A 19,049-nucleotide genomic window follows, 5' to 3' on the forward strand; every position below is an offset into this window, starting at 1 on the left:
AATTAATTTGTGAGTAGTTTTGTTAAAAACTAAGAAGTACATGCGCGACTTATTTCTCTGAAACACACTGCTTTCTTTTTTAGGAACTCATCCTACCTTGGAACTTATTAAAACTTACTTTCCTACCCAGGATTTTTGTTGAGAGGATCTGAGAGCATTTAACTGAAACCCTGCTGGTTTCTAACGGTGGGGCAAATCCTGCTTTTGTTGTCCAGCTGTGAACCTGCTCAGCTTTTTACCTTTCCTGTGTGTCGTGGCAGTAAAGATAGCACTTACTAGTTACACATTTACAGCACAAGCAGCCACGCAAAACCGGAAAGCTTTCCCCAGGACTGAACCACAGCGTAGCCAGGTGCCAGTTCCCAACGGCGCACCCATCGCCAACGAATCAGCGCACCGCCCTGACATCGGGGATTGTAGCAGCTCACCCCGGAAAGCCTGCCCCTGGCCACTGCTGGCCCGAGCCCCACACAAAGCCGGACCTTCCACGGCCTTGGCACCGCCACTTGTGGTGCTCTCACTGACCAAGGAGGGTTGTGGCCTCTCTGCCCGGAGAGGAACGACCCCGCTTGCGAAACTAGAGGCCGGAGAACCGGGTGCTGGGCCTGTGGGGAGCGCCCGCGCCCCGTGGGGACGAGGCCAGGCAGGTGCCCGCTTTGCCAGCCCCCTCCTCCGAAGTGCCACCGGGGTTGGCCCACCCTGCCGCCACCGAGGCGTGACGTCAGGGCGACGCCACAGTGACGTCAAAGGCGATGGCGAGGCGCGGCGCCTCCAGCTCCCAGCGTGCCCCGCGGCGGAGCCGCCCGCCGCGGGGCACGCCGGGGGTTGTAGTTTTCCCGCCGCGGCGGGGGCGGGCGGCGGCGGCGACGCGGCTGCGCAGTGCGGCGGGGCCGGGCGGGGGGCGGTCAGCCGGCGGCGGGGCCGGCCCGTTCCCTACTGGCACGCCCATCCGGGCGGCGGCGGCGGCGGCGAGCTCGGTGGTGGCGGTGGCTGCGGCGGGGACGCTCCCATCCGCTGCCCTTCCTCCCTCCCTTCCTCTCTCTCCGCAGCCCGGGGCGGTGCGGCCGTAGCGGGCGGGGCTGTGGGCGCCCGTCCCCTCCCGCACCTGCCGGGCCCTCAGCCCCCCTCCGTGGACAACAGCCGTGCGCGGGCCGCGGCTCCGTCGTGAGTCGGGGGGGGGTGGGGGACAGCCCCTTCCCCTCAGCCGCCGGGTGCCGCTCCCAGCCGGGATGTTCTCCAGGAAGGGCCACGCCGATGTCAGGAAATCCACCCAGAAAGCGCTGGACCCCAAGCGGGACGTACTCACCCGTCTCAAGCACCTCCGGGCGCTGCTGGGTGAGTGGGGGGCGGCCGGCGGGGCGCTGACCCGTTTCCCGCCTCGCCGTGTGAGGGGGGCGCGGGGAGGGGGCGGGGAGTCTCCCCTAACCCTCCCCCCCCCCCCAACCTCCTGGTTCCCCTCAGGGCTTCTCCGCGCTTTGGCAGCTCCCCACGTCCATCCGCAGCCCCGGCGGCCGGGCGGACCCCGGGCAGGGCAGCGGCCGGGGCGTGGGCGGGAGCCGCTGCCCCACTCCGCGGGGAGGAGGTGGTGGCGGTGCCCGCTGGTCGCCAGGGCAGACCCCGCAGCCGCGGACACGCTCACCCTCCAGCGCGCCTCGGGCCATTTTGTACCGCCGTTTGAGGTGGCTAGGTAAGAGCTGTCCTCAAGGCAGGAGTAACACTGGGCGATAAAAACGTCTCCTGCGCAACCCTTGCTGGAGAGACCCCTTTCTGCCTTGGGTTTCATCAGCTTTCTTCAAGCCCCCTTTGCAGTTTTGGGTCGCTCTGCGAGCTCTCCTGGTTATGGCTGCGGAAAGGTAGCAGCGCGAGTCCTTTCAAAGTTACAGGAGCTGTGTTAGGGAAAGTTACCGGTGCGTTTTGCTGCTCCAGGCTTTGCAAACTTGTGTTGCCCAGTGTCAAAATATTTGTGATGTAGCCCTGTTGTTTGTGTACAAACTAGGACATAAATGTATTAATGTATTTCCTGCAGGGTTCTTCGGAAGATGCATTCATAGCAACTCTGCTCTTGTTGACAAGACTAATTTTTTTTTTTTTTTTTTTTTTTTTTTTTTAAAGTTTGAAGGGGGTCATGCAATAGTATTTAGTTACGCCCTTCCCTTTTCTGTGGCAAGGTTGAACCTCTTTCTCTAATGTCGCCTTACAGTTGCAGCCTTAACCCTGGTCATTTTTATTCTGAACACTGAAGCTAGTTGATGCGTTTCGGCTTTGAGCTATGGTTTGCGACAATTTGGGTGGTGTCGTGTTCTTTGTTAGTCAGCAAACTGCAGCAGCAAAATGCTCTTTTAAGAGCTTTTGTGCACTGTCCCAATTCAGAAGAATCAGCGACAGTGTTAGTACTTGTTTATCTTTAGATTGTTCTCCTGAGAAACAAGGAGGGGAAAATGATCTGATTTGTGCTTCTTGTGTACTCTAATCATTTTTTTAGTCTACCATTTCCATCAAGTTTGGCAGGTATGTAGGAGCCTCAAAAACATTGTGTGATGAGCTGTGAGAGATAAATAACTGGCTGGAGGAGAGGGCCTGGGGTTAGTGTGGCTCATTAAGAGAGAGCAGACATTGGCTGATGTATCCTCTGCTGAGGAGGAGTTCCCTGGTCCTTTAGCATTCTTGTTGCTCCCCTTGGACCCCCTATGTGCTTGCTGTGGATGGTGTGAAGGGTGTGTGGAGCCGGAGTTGCTGCCCAGGGAGGAGCTCAGGCCTCGTAGAGCCAAGGTTTTCCCCTTCAGTGCTCCGCCTGGTACGTGCACGAGGCTGCAAGACTTGCACTGAGGAACCTCGCTGTGGTTTGGAGCGTGGGCTCGTCAGTGGTGCTCGAGATTGAGTTTGAGATTAAAAGCTTTTTCCTGTCACGTTATGCTGGTGGGATGAAAAGGTACAGAAGAAGTTTTGAATGTACTGTAGCAAGGCAAGGAGCTTTTGTGGTGAGGACGCTGAGTATGATCCTGAGGGAGGAGAGTAGCAATTAGTCTCCCTCGGGATGGTCCCCCCTGAGGAAGTTGTACTCTGAGAGCGTGGAAATGAATGAGTAAAGAGTCTGTGATAGCTTAGCTTGTTATGGGCACCTTGCTGTTTTTTGGGAGATGTGTTTCTTACAGGTGTGAGTAATCGTCACTGTGATTTAAAGACTTAATTTCTCTGTGATCTACTGCATTTAAATAGCTAATCTGAAAAAGAGATTTTTGCGCATAACTGCTTAGTGGACAAAGTGCTGAACAAATACGTAAGTGGTCTTGTGTCACCCTCTAAAAGTGAACTGGTCTTGCTCGTCTTTTGAGCAACAATACATGTAAGTTCAGTATCCCCAATCCATAGATATTTAAGCTTCATGATTTGGACTCACAGGAGTTCTGACCACTGTGCCTGGCGGTGGGAGACAAAAGGCTTGCGTGTCAGAGGCCCTCAGCACCTGCAGTCTGCATGTTTTTTTGTGAGCAGTATTGACCCTTTGCTTTTGAGTTAGCTGTGACTGAGGGGTATGTGACTGCCCTGGGAATAAATTTCTCCTATTCTGTAAGTTTATGTAAAAAAAATCTCCATAGTTGGCAATCTGGTGGTCACCTTTGTGTTAATCTCCCTCTGGGGACCAAATGTGTACATTTCTTGTACTGGAGGTATATAAAATACTTTGTTTTGTTGGCTTTGTGGTTTGGCTTTTTTTTTTTTTAATATCATCCCATGAATCTAAGTGCCTAAGGGCAGGAATTTGAAAAGACAGAAGATACCTTACCTGCATTATGATATGCCTTTTAACTATATATGTCTTATTGCTCATGTGCTATACAAACAATATTAAAATAATGTCAAATTTCATTGTAAAAAAATTTTGCGAAATTCTTTGTTTATGAGATGAGGTTTAAAATGTTTTGTGAAACTATTCTGAGAAAGACTGGTCTAAGAGACTGTAGTGCGAGCTCACAGCTTTACATTTCTTCCTTTTCCACCAGCCTCACTAAAATGAATGGACGTGAAGGAATAAGAAGTATAGGAACTTTCTGTGAATGTTCCCCTTTCAGCCTCTCAGAAGGACGTGCCTGAAACCAAGACATGGCTGGTTTAAGATGAAATACTGGGCTTGCTATGGCTCTTGGTTATATCCCTCTTACGGGAGTGTTGTGTTTTTGTGTGCCTGGGCGGTAGGGAGGAGGTTGTCAGGCTTCTGTGACAGACCTGATGGGTGGAACAAATGGCAAAATATGCCCATTAGCATGACAAAATTAATTTATGTCCTAAAGCAGATGGTACAGAAGGTAGTGTTGTCTGATGGTTTTCTGTAAAGATGCTTATTACCCAGTTGGCAAGGGGAGGAAAAAATACACCTGTCAGTTCTCAGGAAATATCTTTTCTTCCAAGTGTCTGTTACATTTGAAGATAGTGACCTGATTTTTTTGATCAAACTTATTATTGAGCATTGGTTTTAAGTGAAAATTGTTATCAGTGCCGGCGGGCTGGGTAGCATATTAGTGACTTATTGGCTGAAGTGCTGTGATATGACAGCTGGCTGTCTTTTGGTAGATATGTTTTATTGCAGGGACTATGTCAAAGCAGGCTCTGGTTCTGATCCTGAGATGTCTGCTTTTGAGAATGTCAACGTAAACATTTTAGATAATACAGGAGTGGCTTTTTGAAGATAATATCTTCATAGATATTGTTGGAAGTACGTGTTTTATGGTCTTATTCAGTACAGAAGATGAAACAACACATAGTAAGAACTTACCCTGTATTTAAGAAAAACAAAGCTTTTGGTATAAAGGCTCAAAAATAGTTGGATTTTTCTTTCCACAACCCGCTCCCCCCCCTTCTTTTTATGCCCCTGCTCCAGTGTGACACTGCTTGTGCTGGCCAGGGGTAGGAATGTGCATGTCTTCGTGTTCTTCTCACCCCAGTCATTTTACTCCCTGTTTCCAACTACTTCATTCAGGCCGTAGTGGCACATGTTCTCAAAATAACTTCTGTTCTTATGTTTCCTTAGGAGATGCCATCTTTCCTTCCTTTGTTAGTTTTAAATCACAGGAATTAAATTGTAAACAAAATGACAGTTGCTCTTCTGAGATCCTACTGATGTAGGAGGATAAAAATCAGAGAAAATATGATAATAGGGGAGGGGTGAGGGAAAGGAACATGTATTTCTGTAAATAAGGGGTTGTGGGAGCACCAGGATCAATAACACCCAGTTTCTGATTGCTTCAAGTCTCCTAGCTACCATCTCTGTAAGTTTGTCCAATACCCAAACTGAAATAAAAGATTCCTTATAAGTTTTTGTTGCTTGTAACATCTTCCAAGTCTCTACAGCCCTTTAGCATCTGAGTTTCTCTTTCTGTGGGGTACTCTGCCAGTATGACAATACAAAACACTAACCAGAATAACAAAATTGTTTTAAGGTGGATGTTTGCTTGTTAGGTAAACGACCAGAGAATTTCTTTTATTTCTTTTATTGCTATAAAGATGCTAACCTTCAGAACTTTTGTAAAGTCAGTAGGAACTTTTTTCCAAATACAGGGTGTGAAAGTGTCAACAGCATGGCCTTCTTTTAGGATAGACTTGAAAAATAATGGTCTTATAAGTGGTGGTGGCGACATACAAGTTTGGCTCTTTCACACTGGCCATAAATTAAGCACTCTACACAGTTTCCCAGAGCAGTTTGTAAGGGATTTTTTTCAGCATAAAAATGTATCTCTGCTCTTTAAGACTTTATTTCTGTGGCTGTTCTTGGGTAAAAATATTATGTTCAAAACTGAAACATGTCTTTCAGTGTTTCCTCCTCAGATACAATTGAAAGGTTTATTTTAACATCTTTGCATGGTGTAGTGTATTTCCCTTGAATTCTTCTTCATGTTTCAAGAATTGCTCTGTCATGACACAGTGATTTTTATGAATAATGGTGCAATAGGAACAACAGCTACTGTCTGCTCTGTAATCTAGATGATGTCACTCTGCTCATGCATAAAACGGGGTGAAGTACTGATACTTTCAGGTTTTTGTTTCGTGAAGGTGATGAGCCTTTTTTTCATGGTGATGGTGTTCTTATTAACTTTGAGTGTGATTTGACTGAGAACTTTGTTTGTTTAAGGCTGGAAATTACAGAGTTGGTCTACAGGTAGTCTCTATGAACAATCTCTGGTGATTTAAGTTGGCCACTACCATTCACATTACACTTAGAAGGAAGAAAAAGTGGGAGCTTACCCATAGCTGCTATTGAATGCACTGAGCTGCCTGGAAGATGGTGACAACTATTGAGTTAAGGGTCTGGATTTTTAATTTTTTAATACTGAATAATCTTAAGGATGGTAACCTTGTTTGGAAAGTAGTGCTGATTTGGTGCAGTTGCCAAACCCAACTTGTTTTACAGATTTGTGGGTTGTGTGGATCCTGAACCTTGGTATTTGCTGAGGTGGGTCGTTAGACCATGTATGTGCTCACCCTTGGTTTTGAGCGTACTGATGGACTAAATTGTGCATCAGGAGACTGGGTGCAGGGTGGTGTTTGAATTAATAACATGCACTTCAGAGCCTGTGCTGTGGCACTTCACTCCTGGATGCACGCATAAAAGCCGAGCTGTTTCCAGAGTTACAGTACTTTATGTGTATTTCAACCACATTGTTGGAGAATCTGCTATTTAAATCCTGAGCTGGAAAATGGCAATGTTTTGTACATTGGTGTATGTGTTAGGAGTACTGCTGCTAACAGATGTGGAGTGCTGCTCATGTCCATTGCTTTTATCCTTTTCTCTGTTGAGCAGCGGACAGTAGATTGGATACTGCTACACACAGACTACAGTTTAGATTAAATGTGAAATTTGTTAGGTTGCTAAGTGCAATCCTTAATCTTTTTCTTTAAAACATACAAATTAAGAAAACCCATGTTTTTAATTTAACTCCCTCAATCAAAAATGAGATAATAAAGTAGAGCAGTGGGTTTTTTTTACTTATGGCACTGTCTTGGTTTGCACAGCTCTGTAAAGCTAGGTTAATACAGGCTTAGTGGAAATTTTCATTTGGAGACATTCAAAAGTGACTGCTTCCAAACTGAATTTAGAACAGCTGTTGTTCCTTGGATTTCATGTGAAATTTGAGGTGTTAAAGTTATTTTAGAAACTATTTTAATTGAAGGGTGTTTTTTGGTAATGGTATGTTTCCATGCTGATGTTCCTTTGAAGAAATCAAGGAAAATTATATTTTGGGCTTTTATTTAGCATGTAAAGCTCTAATCTGAAAAAGTGGGAGTTTTTTGGGGTTTGGTTTTTGTGTGTGTGTTCTGTTGTTTTGTTTTGTTTTTTTTTTTTGGTTGGTTGTTTTGGTTTTGTTTTTGTTTTTTTTTTTAAAGGTGAGTAAAAATTGTATGTAGTTTCTGGGGTGAGTCTACTAATAATAAAAGTTTATCATCAACCAGGGTATGACTGCAAGGTTGTCTCTTCATCTCCTTTAATTTTTTAAGTACTTGAGATAAAGAAAACCCCTCAGGATTGAGAGAACTTTGTGTAAGTAACATAAAACCAAGGGACTTTGGAAGTTCATGAAATTAAGGCAGGACTTGTAACTACTTAAATGACTGCAATAATGTTTGGTAGTTAAAAATAAAAGGAAAGTTGGTACGTTAAAGACACAATTATTGTCCCCTCTAGATTTTTTTTATATGAGGAAGAGTAATGAGAGCTTGGCAATAAACTCAGATTCTTATTAAATGATACCTGAGTAGATTGTTTCCCTAAATTTTAAACTGTAGTAAGGCAAGTAAGGGTGATTTGCAGTTACCTAATGAGCCAACTGTTTCATCTTCTATATAGACGAGTTGTCATGTGTACCCTCATGAATGTCTTGCTATTTCCTGTATGTTGCTGTAAAAGCTGTAAAGTGTTAATTAATCAGGAGCGTTAGCCAGTGGATCACCTATCCTTGCTTGGGCAACGGAGTTACAATATACATGTTTTTGGAAGGCCATGGCTGATAACGTTTGCCAGCTTGCCTTCGATTTCAGTGCTCAGATTTTTGAATTTGCTAGGTGGTGTTTACAACAGCAGTAACCCGAGAGCTATTTGTGAGTAAATGTAAAAATATAAATATAAAAATATAACCGAATACCTGCAATTCAACCCGTACCTTGCCATTTATAAATACTTCTTCAGTCAATGTGATTTGCCGGAAGTCATTTTTTTATTTTATCTGAAATGATGAACAGTGCGTGAAACGTTCCCCGAGGAGAACAGAAGAATGAGCCTTACCCTGCCACAAGTTAAACAAATATCTATATAGCAGTGATGCCAGTTACTGCGCCGGGCTACCTGCCAGCTCCTGGTAAGCCCCCTGGAGAAGCAGCCTTGCCCGCCGGCGCGGCGGGCGGCAGAAGCTGGGTTCCGGGGCGAGCAGTGGAGGAGGGTGGGGGACGCGGGCACGCTGGCGGCGGAGGGGCTGTGCCTGCCACCACCCCCGGGTCGGGCACGTCGCCTGCCTCCCCGGTGCCCGGAGGAGCGTGGGGGAGCCGCTGTGGTCGGCGCCGCTTTCCACTGCTCCTCACCGGGAACACGTACGCGGCGAAGGAGTAGAGAAATGGCGGTGTCGAAACGTATGCAGAAAATTAAGGAATTTGGAAGTGAAATGTCCAAGCAAGCTGTGTGTCTGACCGAGCAATGGAATTGTTGGGTGTGTGGCGTATTCATTACATTTCGGATTTATTTATTTATTTTTTTAAGCGAAATGGGCAGTGGTATAAGGATGACAATTCACATGCAGAATCGCAAGAAATTCGTACTTTCTGAATGAATGTCTACTCTTAGGGCAGTAAATGGGAATATTGTTATTGGCCTCTTGGGGTTAGAAAGTGTTCTCCTATGTATCTTGCTAAGGAATATAAGGAACAAAATAGTTCAATAGGAAAAGGATGTAGCTGTAAGAATGCATGCTTACATCAGAGTAACAGATGAGTCACCACTGAAATGCCACATTTATAGAAAAAGAGAATTTACTTTTTTTGATGAGGCAGTTCCTTTCTCCTCTTTCACAATTTAAAGGGAAAGTTTCCTTTTTGTGTAGATTTTAATGACCTCATTCCTTCGTATGAAATCCCTGTAAATGAAAGCCTTGTTTTCTCCTACAGTTGTGTTTAACAGAACGCATTCAGAGAGGAGTAATTGCACTTAGCTTGCAAATTCAAGACCAGTAGTTTGTAGGAAACAAATATCATGTAGAAGAGTTTCCATGCACTACTTGTTTCCATAGTATAAGCAACCAAACAAAGCCTTACTATCGAAAAGGTATTAATTTTTTATTTAAAAAAAAAAAAACCCAACCCCAAACCACTGTCCAAGGCTAAAGACATTCTTTCTTCTGTAGTTGTGTGATATTATTGGGTCATCTTGTTGTAGTCAGCTTCGTTGTCTTGATTAATTAATAGGTTTCTTGAGAGGTGAAACTTCAATGAGAAGACGTGTTGTTAATAATTCTTGCCCTTTATCCTCTTAATTTTGGGTGGAATCATCTATCTTTTCTTGACCAAATCAGTTACAATAAAGAGCAAACAGATGAAGTTAAAGTGTGTTTTTGCAAATATCAGGTTTAGAAAACGTTGGGTTTTTCTCCTTCTTAAAAAGTAAATTTATTTCAAATTTTAGACCTGAGTTAAGGCTTAGGGATGTTATGCATGCTTGGGTTTCCATTCTTCTGCTAAATGAATTGCAAATATTATATGTTCTGAATTGATCTGCTTGTCAGATAAATTTAATAACTGGATTTACAATTTGCGTATAGAAATCATTGCTGGCGTTTGTTTTTTCCAACAGTACCTGCTTGTTTTGATGATATAGAAGCCACTGAAGCCACTTAGATATCTAAGACACATCCCATTGACGTTTTTATTTTGGTTTGGTTTTGTTTTTTTTTTTTTAATGAATAAACCTAAGCCACACTGCAAACTTTCCTAATTTAAGTGGAAATGGAAATTTCCCTATTTTACTTGCAAGGATGGAATCATAATTTAGTATAGAATATTTAATGATGTCACTAAAATTGTTTTGGATTGCATTTATTTCGTACTCTAAACTTTCATGAAGACAACAATTTTCAGCTTTCTCATGTTGTGTAATAACTCCCTTTGTTCCTTCTTTCAGATATTGTGGATGGAAGTGACCTGAAGCAATTTTTTGAGAACAATTATTCTCAAATTTATTTTATATTCTATGAAAACTTCATAACACTGGAAAATAGCTTGAAACAAAAAGGTAAGTTTTAGAGTTTCGGCAGTGATTGGTGAGTCATTTTCCCCTGTCTGTTCTCAAAAGCATTCTAGTAGAGATTATCTAATGATTATATAGTCTGTAATTATCTATATTTGCATTAATAGTTTCATGTATTATTAATTAGTATGGATATTTGATTTTTATGGTATCAGAAGAGATGAGCATGGGAAATTGCTCTCTGAATGTCATAAGTAACTGAAAAGAATTCAAAATACATTTTTATAGCTAAATGTTATTTCAGCACAAAAATCAGGTCTTGTGCATTTATACATGTATCCTCTCATCTTGTTTTGAAGTATTGAAGGCCTTCATCCTACAGTTACACATAGGTCTGTTGAACTGAAACATCGCCAGAGACCCACAGAACAAATCTCAGTGTTGAAGATACGTTGGTAGAAATAGCTGTTTTCTTGGAGATGAGCACAGTGGCAATGCTTTGCAGATCTGGGACTCTACATGTCCCTCATTCATAATCACAAGAGAGACAGACACGGAAGTTTGGCAACTTCTTGCTCTCTTGATATTAGATAAGGATGAAGAAAAAAAAAAAAACCTGAGTGCAGCATCTTAGACTTCAGTTGAATAACAACAGTAATTTTGTTGTCTGCGTCATACTGTATATTTATGGCAAACAATATTATTTTCTGTTTCGCAGGGAATAAATCGCAAAGGGAGGAGCTGGACTCCATTCTCTTTCTTTTTGAAGTAAGTTTTCCATACAATGAAACTAATTTTTATTTTAAATCCCTTTGTCATTATGTGCTTACTTAGACCTTTACAATGAGAGGTGAAACCAGGTCTAAATCCAAATGACAGTAGGTGTCCATGACTATTCAAGGTGAAAGGCAGAAAAGAACTAGAGTGTGCATTAAGTTTTCAGCTACAACAACAAAAAGTTTACAATGCAGTGGGAATGTTGGTTGAATGAATATCTAGAATTAAGAGATTTTCTCAAAGTGACTTGAAAATCATACAGTAATATATCTGTCTTAGGGAATTGAAGAGCAACTCTTTGAAAATGCCCTGGTTTTTTTTTGAGTAGAATTTGGGAGCAAGCGATCAATAGTTTCATAGCCTCTGTTAGGCTAAAGCTTTCAAAACAGACTTTTTTATTTTCTCTCTCTCTTTTTTTTTTTTTTTTTTAAATTAACTGAGTTATTGCTTCTGTATTTTATGGAGGGCTAGTTGAAAACAACAGTACTTTTTTTGCTACACTTTGTCAGTATCAAGTTCAGTGTTGTGTTTATTCTGAATGTGTCCCAGCAGGAGTTTGGGCTCTACTCCTTTCAGACAGAGGCATCTATTATGACTGCAGTATTTGGCCTTGCAGCACAAGGAAATAAAAGGATGAGAGTTGTCAACTACTGCTTATCACTTTGATCAGTGTGTGAAATGTTAATTTGTTTAACTTTTTTTTTTTTTATTTATTATTATTTTATTCAGTGGAGCATCTTTTACTTCCAGAAGTATATCCTTCACAGCACTGGTAGTCATAGTATTTGCAGTGTCTAGGGAGGAAATGTTAACTAGCTAACTTTTGCATAATCAAATTAGGGTGCCTTTAAATTAAAGAAGAATAGACTGTGATAGATCATTTTCCAAGCCTCCTCTTTAATTAGAGATACTACCTAAATATATTTGGATGTGAGAAAAATATCACTGGACCAGATGAAAGCCTAACATATAAAAAAGTTTTTATAATACACACCAGAAGTCTTGGTGTAATCTCTACCTGTCTCTGAAGTCAGAGATCAGTGGCACCTTTAGTTTTGTGGTTTTTTTTTTTTTTTTAACAATTCATTAGGTAAATAATTGGCCTGATTTCTCTCTGAAGGATAAATACACACATTTGTTGATTTCTCTTTGTTAATCCAGCTACTAACTTTTTACTTGAGTATTGCATCACAGAAATCTTAAATTAGTTTATATTTTGGGTTATTTTTTGGTAGGTGTAGTAAAAAAAAAGCCCCAAACTGTAAATGGGACACTAGAAGTTAAAATGAAGGTTAAGTGTTTTCAACTCTTATCCCTCCATCTAAAAATGGAAAAAAAACTAAACCCAAAACAACCCAAACTAAAAAACTCAGAAATACATGGCTTCATTTTTTTTTCACTGATGTGTAGTTTGTAATTAAAATAATATTTACACTGACATTAAAAACAATGCTCTTTAGCCTAATATGCCAGTAAGATAAAAAATGGCCATTAAAATGATAACATGAAATGCTGGGATTTTTGTGGTCTCATCTTCTGACTTTGATGTAGCAAGTTCATCTCCGTTTTCCTCTTCTCCTTTGCTCCTTTAATTACAAGACTACATTTTCAGACTGAAATCTGAAAATCTAAGTGTTTTCTGCTACTTAGGTTATTAGTAAAAGTCTGCTGTAGGATTTTTGCATGAGTCAGTGTCAGAGAAGATGAGCTCATACATCTGCTAGGAACATATTTGGGGCAGAGAAATTCTTCTTCCTCCTCCCTCCCCACCCCCGGTGAAGAAGGTATCACCACAGTTACTGAGCAAGGCTGTGCAATTTAATGGCAGCTCATTAATACGCTTACTCTGTGGTCTTGAATAGGTAATTAAATTTCTGTGGCTATGTCATTGAATGGAAAATAGCTAATGCTTATTCACCCGGTTAAAGTGAATAAATATGCATTCCTCTGTCTTGAAAATGGGTGGCTAATAACAGCTTGGTTAACACTGCTTAGAACATCAGGCGAACATCCTGTATGAAGAAGGAAAAAATACATAGTTATGTATGAACAAAGTGTTGCTTTGGGTCCCAATTGAGGAAAATTCTATTATAGCCTAGTCATCAACGGCTTTGAGGAGGAAGAAATCATTTAAGATATTTGTGTTCAATTTGGAGCTATCTGCTTTGTGATGTTTATCTACTGGAAGTAAGTTGCAATCCATTTCACATTGTAGGAAAACAGCTTTTTATAGGGCCTTTTAATGCACAGACCGAGAATGTATCAGTCTGAACACAGGACAAGAAAAAATGTAAATGCCGAATAATTAAACATTCATATTGTAAGCCACAGGAAACAAAACTAATTGATTGTTAAGCTTGTCATATTTAATCTGATGTCATTGTGAGCCAGAGGGTTCCTAGAGTTTCCTTCTAATTAGCTAAATAGGTAATTATTTAGGATTAACAAATCCTGAATCCAGGTGCTGGAGGTTAACAGGTTAAAAATCAATAAAAATATTTATTAGAGGAACTGACTTGGGCCTTTTCTGGTATAGTTTTGCTGCTGTTCTTGAGTGACACCTAGTGTGTGTATTAAGCAAAAGTAACAAATGCCTTTTCCACAAATCCTTTGGAAGCTAAGTTGACTGAGTTGTAATTTATTGAAGCCTTAATTTTATGCATCAGCAACATAGCTTGGCCACTCAGCAATATCAAACAATGTATTAGTCAAAGAAAAAATATTAATCTAAAGAGAGTAATATGAAAGGTAACAGTTCATTTTGTAAAGTGCTTTTTTTACAAGTAATGCTACGAAGTTCCTGGATCTAATTTTATATTCTCTGAAGTGCTTTGGCCTTGTCTTTTTCCAAGTAGATATTAATGAAATTACGCAGCAACTGTAATTCTTATCTGTATTATTTTTCCCTGTTTCAACTAAAAGGCCAAAATGATGTGAAAACCAAATTTGTTTCTTCTCTGGTAAGGCTTTATTATCTCCAGATTTGTAGTGTATTTTCAGAACATGTTAATGTTGTTTCTTACACTGCTGTTCTCTCTGATTTGAGGATGTTGTTTGTTTTAGCTGTCAGCAGAGCACTGTGTGTCACAAAACTCACAAAAGATACACTACATTTATGTAAGTTTTCTAGGTCCCATAAAAGTATTATGCCATACTTTGATTGTGAATGCTTGGATTTTTTTAATAATAAAAGTATTTTTCTTGCAGCATTGGATACCGATTCCTCTGTCACTGCATTTTTTTTTTATTGCATCTATAATGAAATAAGAGCAGACTGATGGCTTTGATATAATACATAGATCAGTTTCTTTCCATTGTCTATAATTATGCTTTATTAGTTAAGAACAGCCACATCTCTTATGCTGATGCAGTCATAAAATTCATTACACTGGCATAACATGCTCGCTGTATGAGATATTTTATGACAATTTTTCAGATACTCTTTCCAATATAGTAAAGCTTCCTAAAGTCACTTACAGTAGCTGCTGTTTTTTCTAGAAGTTTTTCAGATGCTGTCAGTGTAGTTTGGGTCTCACTGCAGCATTGTAGGTAGCTGACAGGATGGGTTAGGTACTTCCACCTCCCGCAGGTGATACACATGCTGAAAGCTTCTCAGTATGGATTTCTTGTTCGCTTATTTTTTACCAGTACACATTAATATAACATGAAGTGCCCTTGTGTTCCACAGGTTCTTATTTATAAAAGCATACTGTGTTTTTCATATAGCTTATACAAAAAGGTTTGTTTATGCAAGCCCATGTTTTCTATGGAACTTCTGGTTTCTTGAACCTGGTGAAACGTGAGCGGTATGAGTCCCTGAGTCAGGATACTGATTAAGCACAATTTTTACATTTTTTTAAAGAATCTACAGAATTGTAACTCTGGAAAGGTATCTAATGTAGTTCATACTGACCTTGCTGTGATTATGCTTCTAGACCCTTTTATCTGTCAAGCCAAGCCTTCCCCTGTATGCCTCTTGCCCTGCTGGAATGAGGAGAGGCTAGCTGTGGTTATAAACAGGAATAGACAGGGCAGTCTGGTTTGACCTTCCTTAGAAGTTCAGCAGCAAAATTCTAATGTATTATTCCTGGATCTGATTTGGAGTATCCCGAGTTACGTACACAGCAGGTGGATTTAAATATTAAGTGGATATAAAATAGAACATAAATGTGCTAATAGCCTTTGCAGTATTATACACTCTCAAACTCACAGCTTGCTTTGGCTTTTGTATAGCGCTTAGTGTTTTTCCAGAGATGATAATCAGTAAACTGTTAGAACTTGCCTGAGCTTACTTCATTTTGCAGCAGTAGCTACTGATTTTAGTACAGTCTTGTTGTCCTCAGAAGCACATCTAAATATAAACTACAAATGGCCACATACTCAGAAGATTAAGATGTGGTATAAATCCACTGAAACATGGATCGGTCTCCTATCAGAATGTGAATGTAACGATTACAGAAGCAGCTGTATAGCCTAGATTTATTACTGCAGATGTGCACAAGTTAGTTGTTCTGCAAATGCTAATGATAATTCAGTATAGGTTTATAATTGGCTATAGTCTGTGAGCAGCCCTTTTGAAAAGTAGATTACAGACCATACGCAGTAAATACACTGCATCTGTCAGAGGAACACCTGCTGTGATGGTGGGTGACCAGATAGCTCTATGCTCTGATGCAGCCTAGGAATATATGCTGCTTTCTTAGTACTGCCTAGTAATGCACATAAATGTAATTTTAAAAATATATAACTTTAGTTCATCCTGGACTAAGATTGCTGTGGGTATTTTAAATACTTAATTCTTCCACTACATTGTAGGTCTACTTTACATAGACTACTATGTGAATTAGCAGTATTGGGTAAGCAGTTTAAAACAAATCTCAAAGCCAGTGGTGACTTTTAGCAGGTCATTTTCAATTTCATAAAAACCTGCATCGTGAAACTTTCAGTAGTTTTTGATTCATAACTCTTCTACAGGACCTTAGTGCTGTGTTGCTGTTTTTATGAATGTGCAAAAGGATGTTCTATATCTGTAGCATTGTCTTAGGGTGGTTTGTTTACCTTAGGATGTCTTTCCTAATTACTTGATATATTTTGAATAAAACTGAATAAAATTGAATTCTGCAGAAATACATTGTGTATTGAATGGCCAATGTGAAGAGTATTTGTAAAATTCTTTACAAGGAATAATCAAGTTAAATTATTGTTGTGTTCTTATTGCTACAGGTCCTGGTTTCTCATTTCTTGGGGTTATCCCCTTTATTTAACTTTTTTTTACTATTTGCTTTTTTTCTCATGCCTGTACAGATCAGTGGCTTAATTTCCCCATCTGCAGGTTATCTTACACTTGAAATCAAATTACCATTAAGAGTCACAGCTTTAAATTCAGGTTGTAGGTTCTGTTACAGCTTTTCAATTGGTTCCCTGTGCCTACTGTGATTACGGCTTCTACTATTTAACCTGAAGTCTGTCACACACACTTGGATGACTGATTCTCATGCTCAGTAGAGTAAAAAGGGATTATTTGTTTATAACAATAAAATTGTTTATAGCCCTTCTTTCCTACACATAGGAAATTACTTTTTGAACCATCTACAGTTTGTTCTGCTGTAATTGTGATCAGTTGATCTATTATTGTTCTTAAAATAACACTGATGCTATTCTTACAGCATTCTGTTGTAAATTTTAACTGTATGTTGCATATGTTTGACTTTAGAGATCTTACTTATTCTTGCCCTAGGCATAACATTAAACAGTATCTTGCAGGCTGTGGGCAGACATTTTCCTCTCAATGAGTAACTGTAAATAATTTATTGATGCAATAAATGGACTATCCCTTTATTTAGATGCAAGTGCTGCAGGCATAGTAACTTCATCGGGCTCCTGGCTTCACCTAAATTGGTGAATAATAGCTGGAAAATTTCTAAATTACTGCAGATTTTAGTAGTTGAACACTCTGAAACTCCTGTGGAGATACCACCGAACAGTACTTGAACATAGAGGCATAGGAGAACTATTCTACATTTGACTTGGCTTAAAGTAGATCCACCTGCCACTGACTAATAGAAGCTCCTTATCATGTGCAGGTTGTATTGAAAAAGCAATTTTTTTCCTCAGAATCCATTCTCCTGGAATGAACATTATTCTGAACTTGTCATTGACATTGCCTCTGAGAGCATGTTCAATCAGCAAGAACACATTTGTTTTTGTTGTGCTTAATAAGAGACTCTGCATGGCGTGTTACAGAACAGCTTCTTGCAGCTCTGGAAGGCAGAACAACAATGCTTATCATCTCACTTTTGTGTAAGTTAAGCTGGAAAACATTCAGGCCGTAGGGATCTTCGGTGTAAGGTTTGATAACAGCCTTAGCTTTCTCTACATTCTGCAACAGGGTAGCGCAGCACGCGATAATAGGCACAAAGCTGCCAGTCGTGATATGATTCAACAAAGTTGGCAAAATAAAAGACTTTTAAAAAGAAATTTCAGTATTGCTTAAGTCAAAGTGAATCTGTTGACATACAAACCTCGGTATTTTTTATTTTACTTTGATAAAAGAGACAGATATATCTTTCAAAAAACAGCATCCTGTGTAAACTAAGATTTAAACTTAACATTATTCCTAGTCATGCAGGAAGTCTAGAAGAAAAAGAACTATGGATAATCAGTTAAAAGAACTGACAGATACCCTGATGTGTTGATCAGTAGTAATACCTAATTTCTATTTCAAGTGTGCTATAATGGATTACCATATAGATGCAGCAAAGCACTAAGCATTAAATAGATCTATGTGTTTTCTGAAAAAGCAATATTATTTCGCACTGTGGGGTTTCTTAAAATATTTCTTATTAGTGTACTGTGAAACTAGAAGCAAGATGTCAATAGGCAGTTTGGATTCACAGTGGTATTGCTAAAAGTCTAGGCTGGAGTGGAAGAAACTATAATTTGTTTTATAGGAATAGCAGTATGTGTTTTTTAGAACACCAGGGGTTGGGAGAGTGTAGAAAATGTTCTTGGAAATGCTAAGTTGAAAGGAGAACAACTGGAGCTTGTTCATGATTTAGGCAATCTTATGTTATACTGTAAGTGCACACATGTGAAAATTACTAGTTAAAAGCATTCTAGCTATAACTTGGAATTAACTTGTAATGTTCGGAAGTTTTTGTTTAATAGTGTAGACTTTTAACCAATAATAACTTACTTTTGCATTGCAGGAGCAAATACAGACTCGGAATTTAGATAATTTATATTCATTCTAATCTGCTGCAAAGCTTTCATATCTTCAGTAGATAGCTGTGATGCTAGCAGTCTGATGTGCTTTTTAAAACAGTATTTCTGTTTACTCTTTGGTAGTACTATGCAGGTGATTAATCACACTTTTATATTTTTTCGAAGTGCATCCATATACATATATATATATTATTTTTTTTTTTTCCTGATTTTGAGATGCCAAAAAGGAGAATGGCATGAGAAGTTACTTCAGTGTCCTAATTTTTGCTATATGAAAAGATTTTGGGATATGGAAGCTTACCTTAGATAGGAATTTCTGTCCTCTTACTACTTATTTCAACCCTTGATTTTTATTTTTTTTTTTTCAGTCACCCGACAAGAGTGTTTGACTCTGTTTTTTAAAGGAAAAAATCTGTAAGAATGTTCTTTCCTTCCCCAGCTCTTCCAGCTTCATGCAGTTTAAAGGTTAAGCTTGCTTTTCCCAGTGGTGGTTGTATTCAACAGCATTTGTTTTCCAGGTTTTTCTCTGGGTATAACCTAAAAGTCACAAACACTTGGATGCAACAGTTGTTATTAAGTTCTTTTTCAAAATGGGTCTTTATTATTCAGCGTTACCACTTTATCAGCTTATGCAGCTTACACCTTATCATAGTTCAGTTTCTGGAAGTGAACTTTGTGCTTCAGTTTAGGTGAAATTGTGTAAAATGTAAGATACTGCCTTCACTGCGTGCCATTGTGCCTCTGGCCTTTCCCAAATCACAGTTAACGCGCTTTGCATCTTGCAGAGGGCATAGTAAAACCCAGCTTCCTTCAATGCTTTATTGTGTTT

At 39.9% G+C, this 19,049-nt stretch overlaps 1 protein-coding gene across 4 annotated transcripts in view; it reads left to right on the forward strand.

Moving 5' to 3' along the window:
* The first annotated feature begins 960 nt into the window (after positions 1-960).
* The window catches only part of RALGAPA2 (Ral GTPase activating protein catalytic subunit alpha 2), a 166,326-nt gene continuing 148,237 nt past the window's right edge, over positions 961-19,049 (forward strand). For all 4 annotated transcript variants that reach the window (XM_042789382.1, XM_042789380.1, XM_042789383.1 and 1 more), the window contains exons 1-3: positions 961-1,335; positions 10,154-10,264; positions 10,938-10,987. In XM_042789382.1, the coding sequence (XP_042645316.1) occupies positions 1,230-1,335; positions 10,154-10,264; positions 10,938-10,987 (267 nt within the window). In that variant the 5' untranslated portion in view covers positions 961-1,229. The remainder of the gene's footprint in view (positions 1,336-10,153; positions 10,265-10,937; positions 10,988-19,049) is intronic.

The sequence above is a fragment of the Tyto alba genome, unplaced genomic scaffold (assembly GCF_018691265.1).
Source record: "Tyto alba isolate M040663 unplaced genomic scaffold, T.alba_DEE_v4.0 Super-Scaffold_16, whole genome shotgun sequence".
NCBI classification, from domain to species: Eukaryota; Metazoa; Chordata; class Aves; order Strigiformes; family Tytonidae; genus Tyto; species Tyto alba.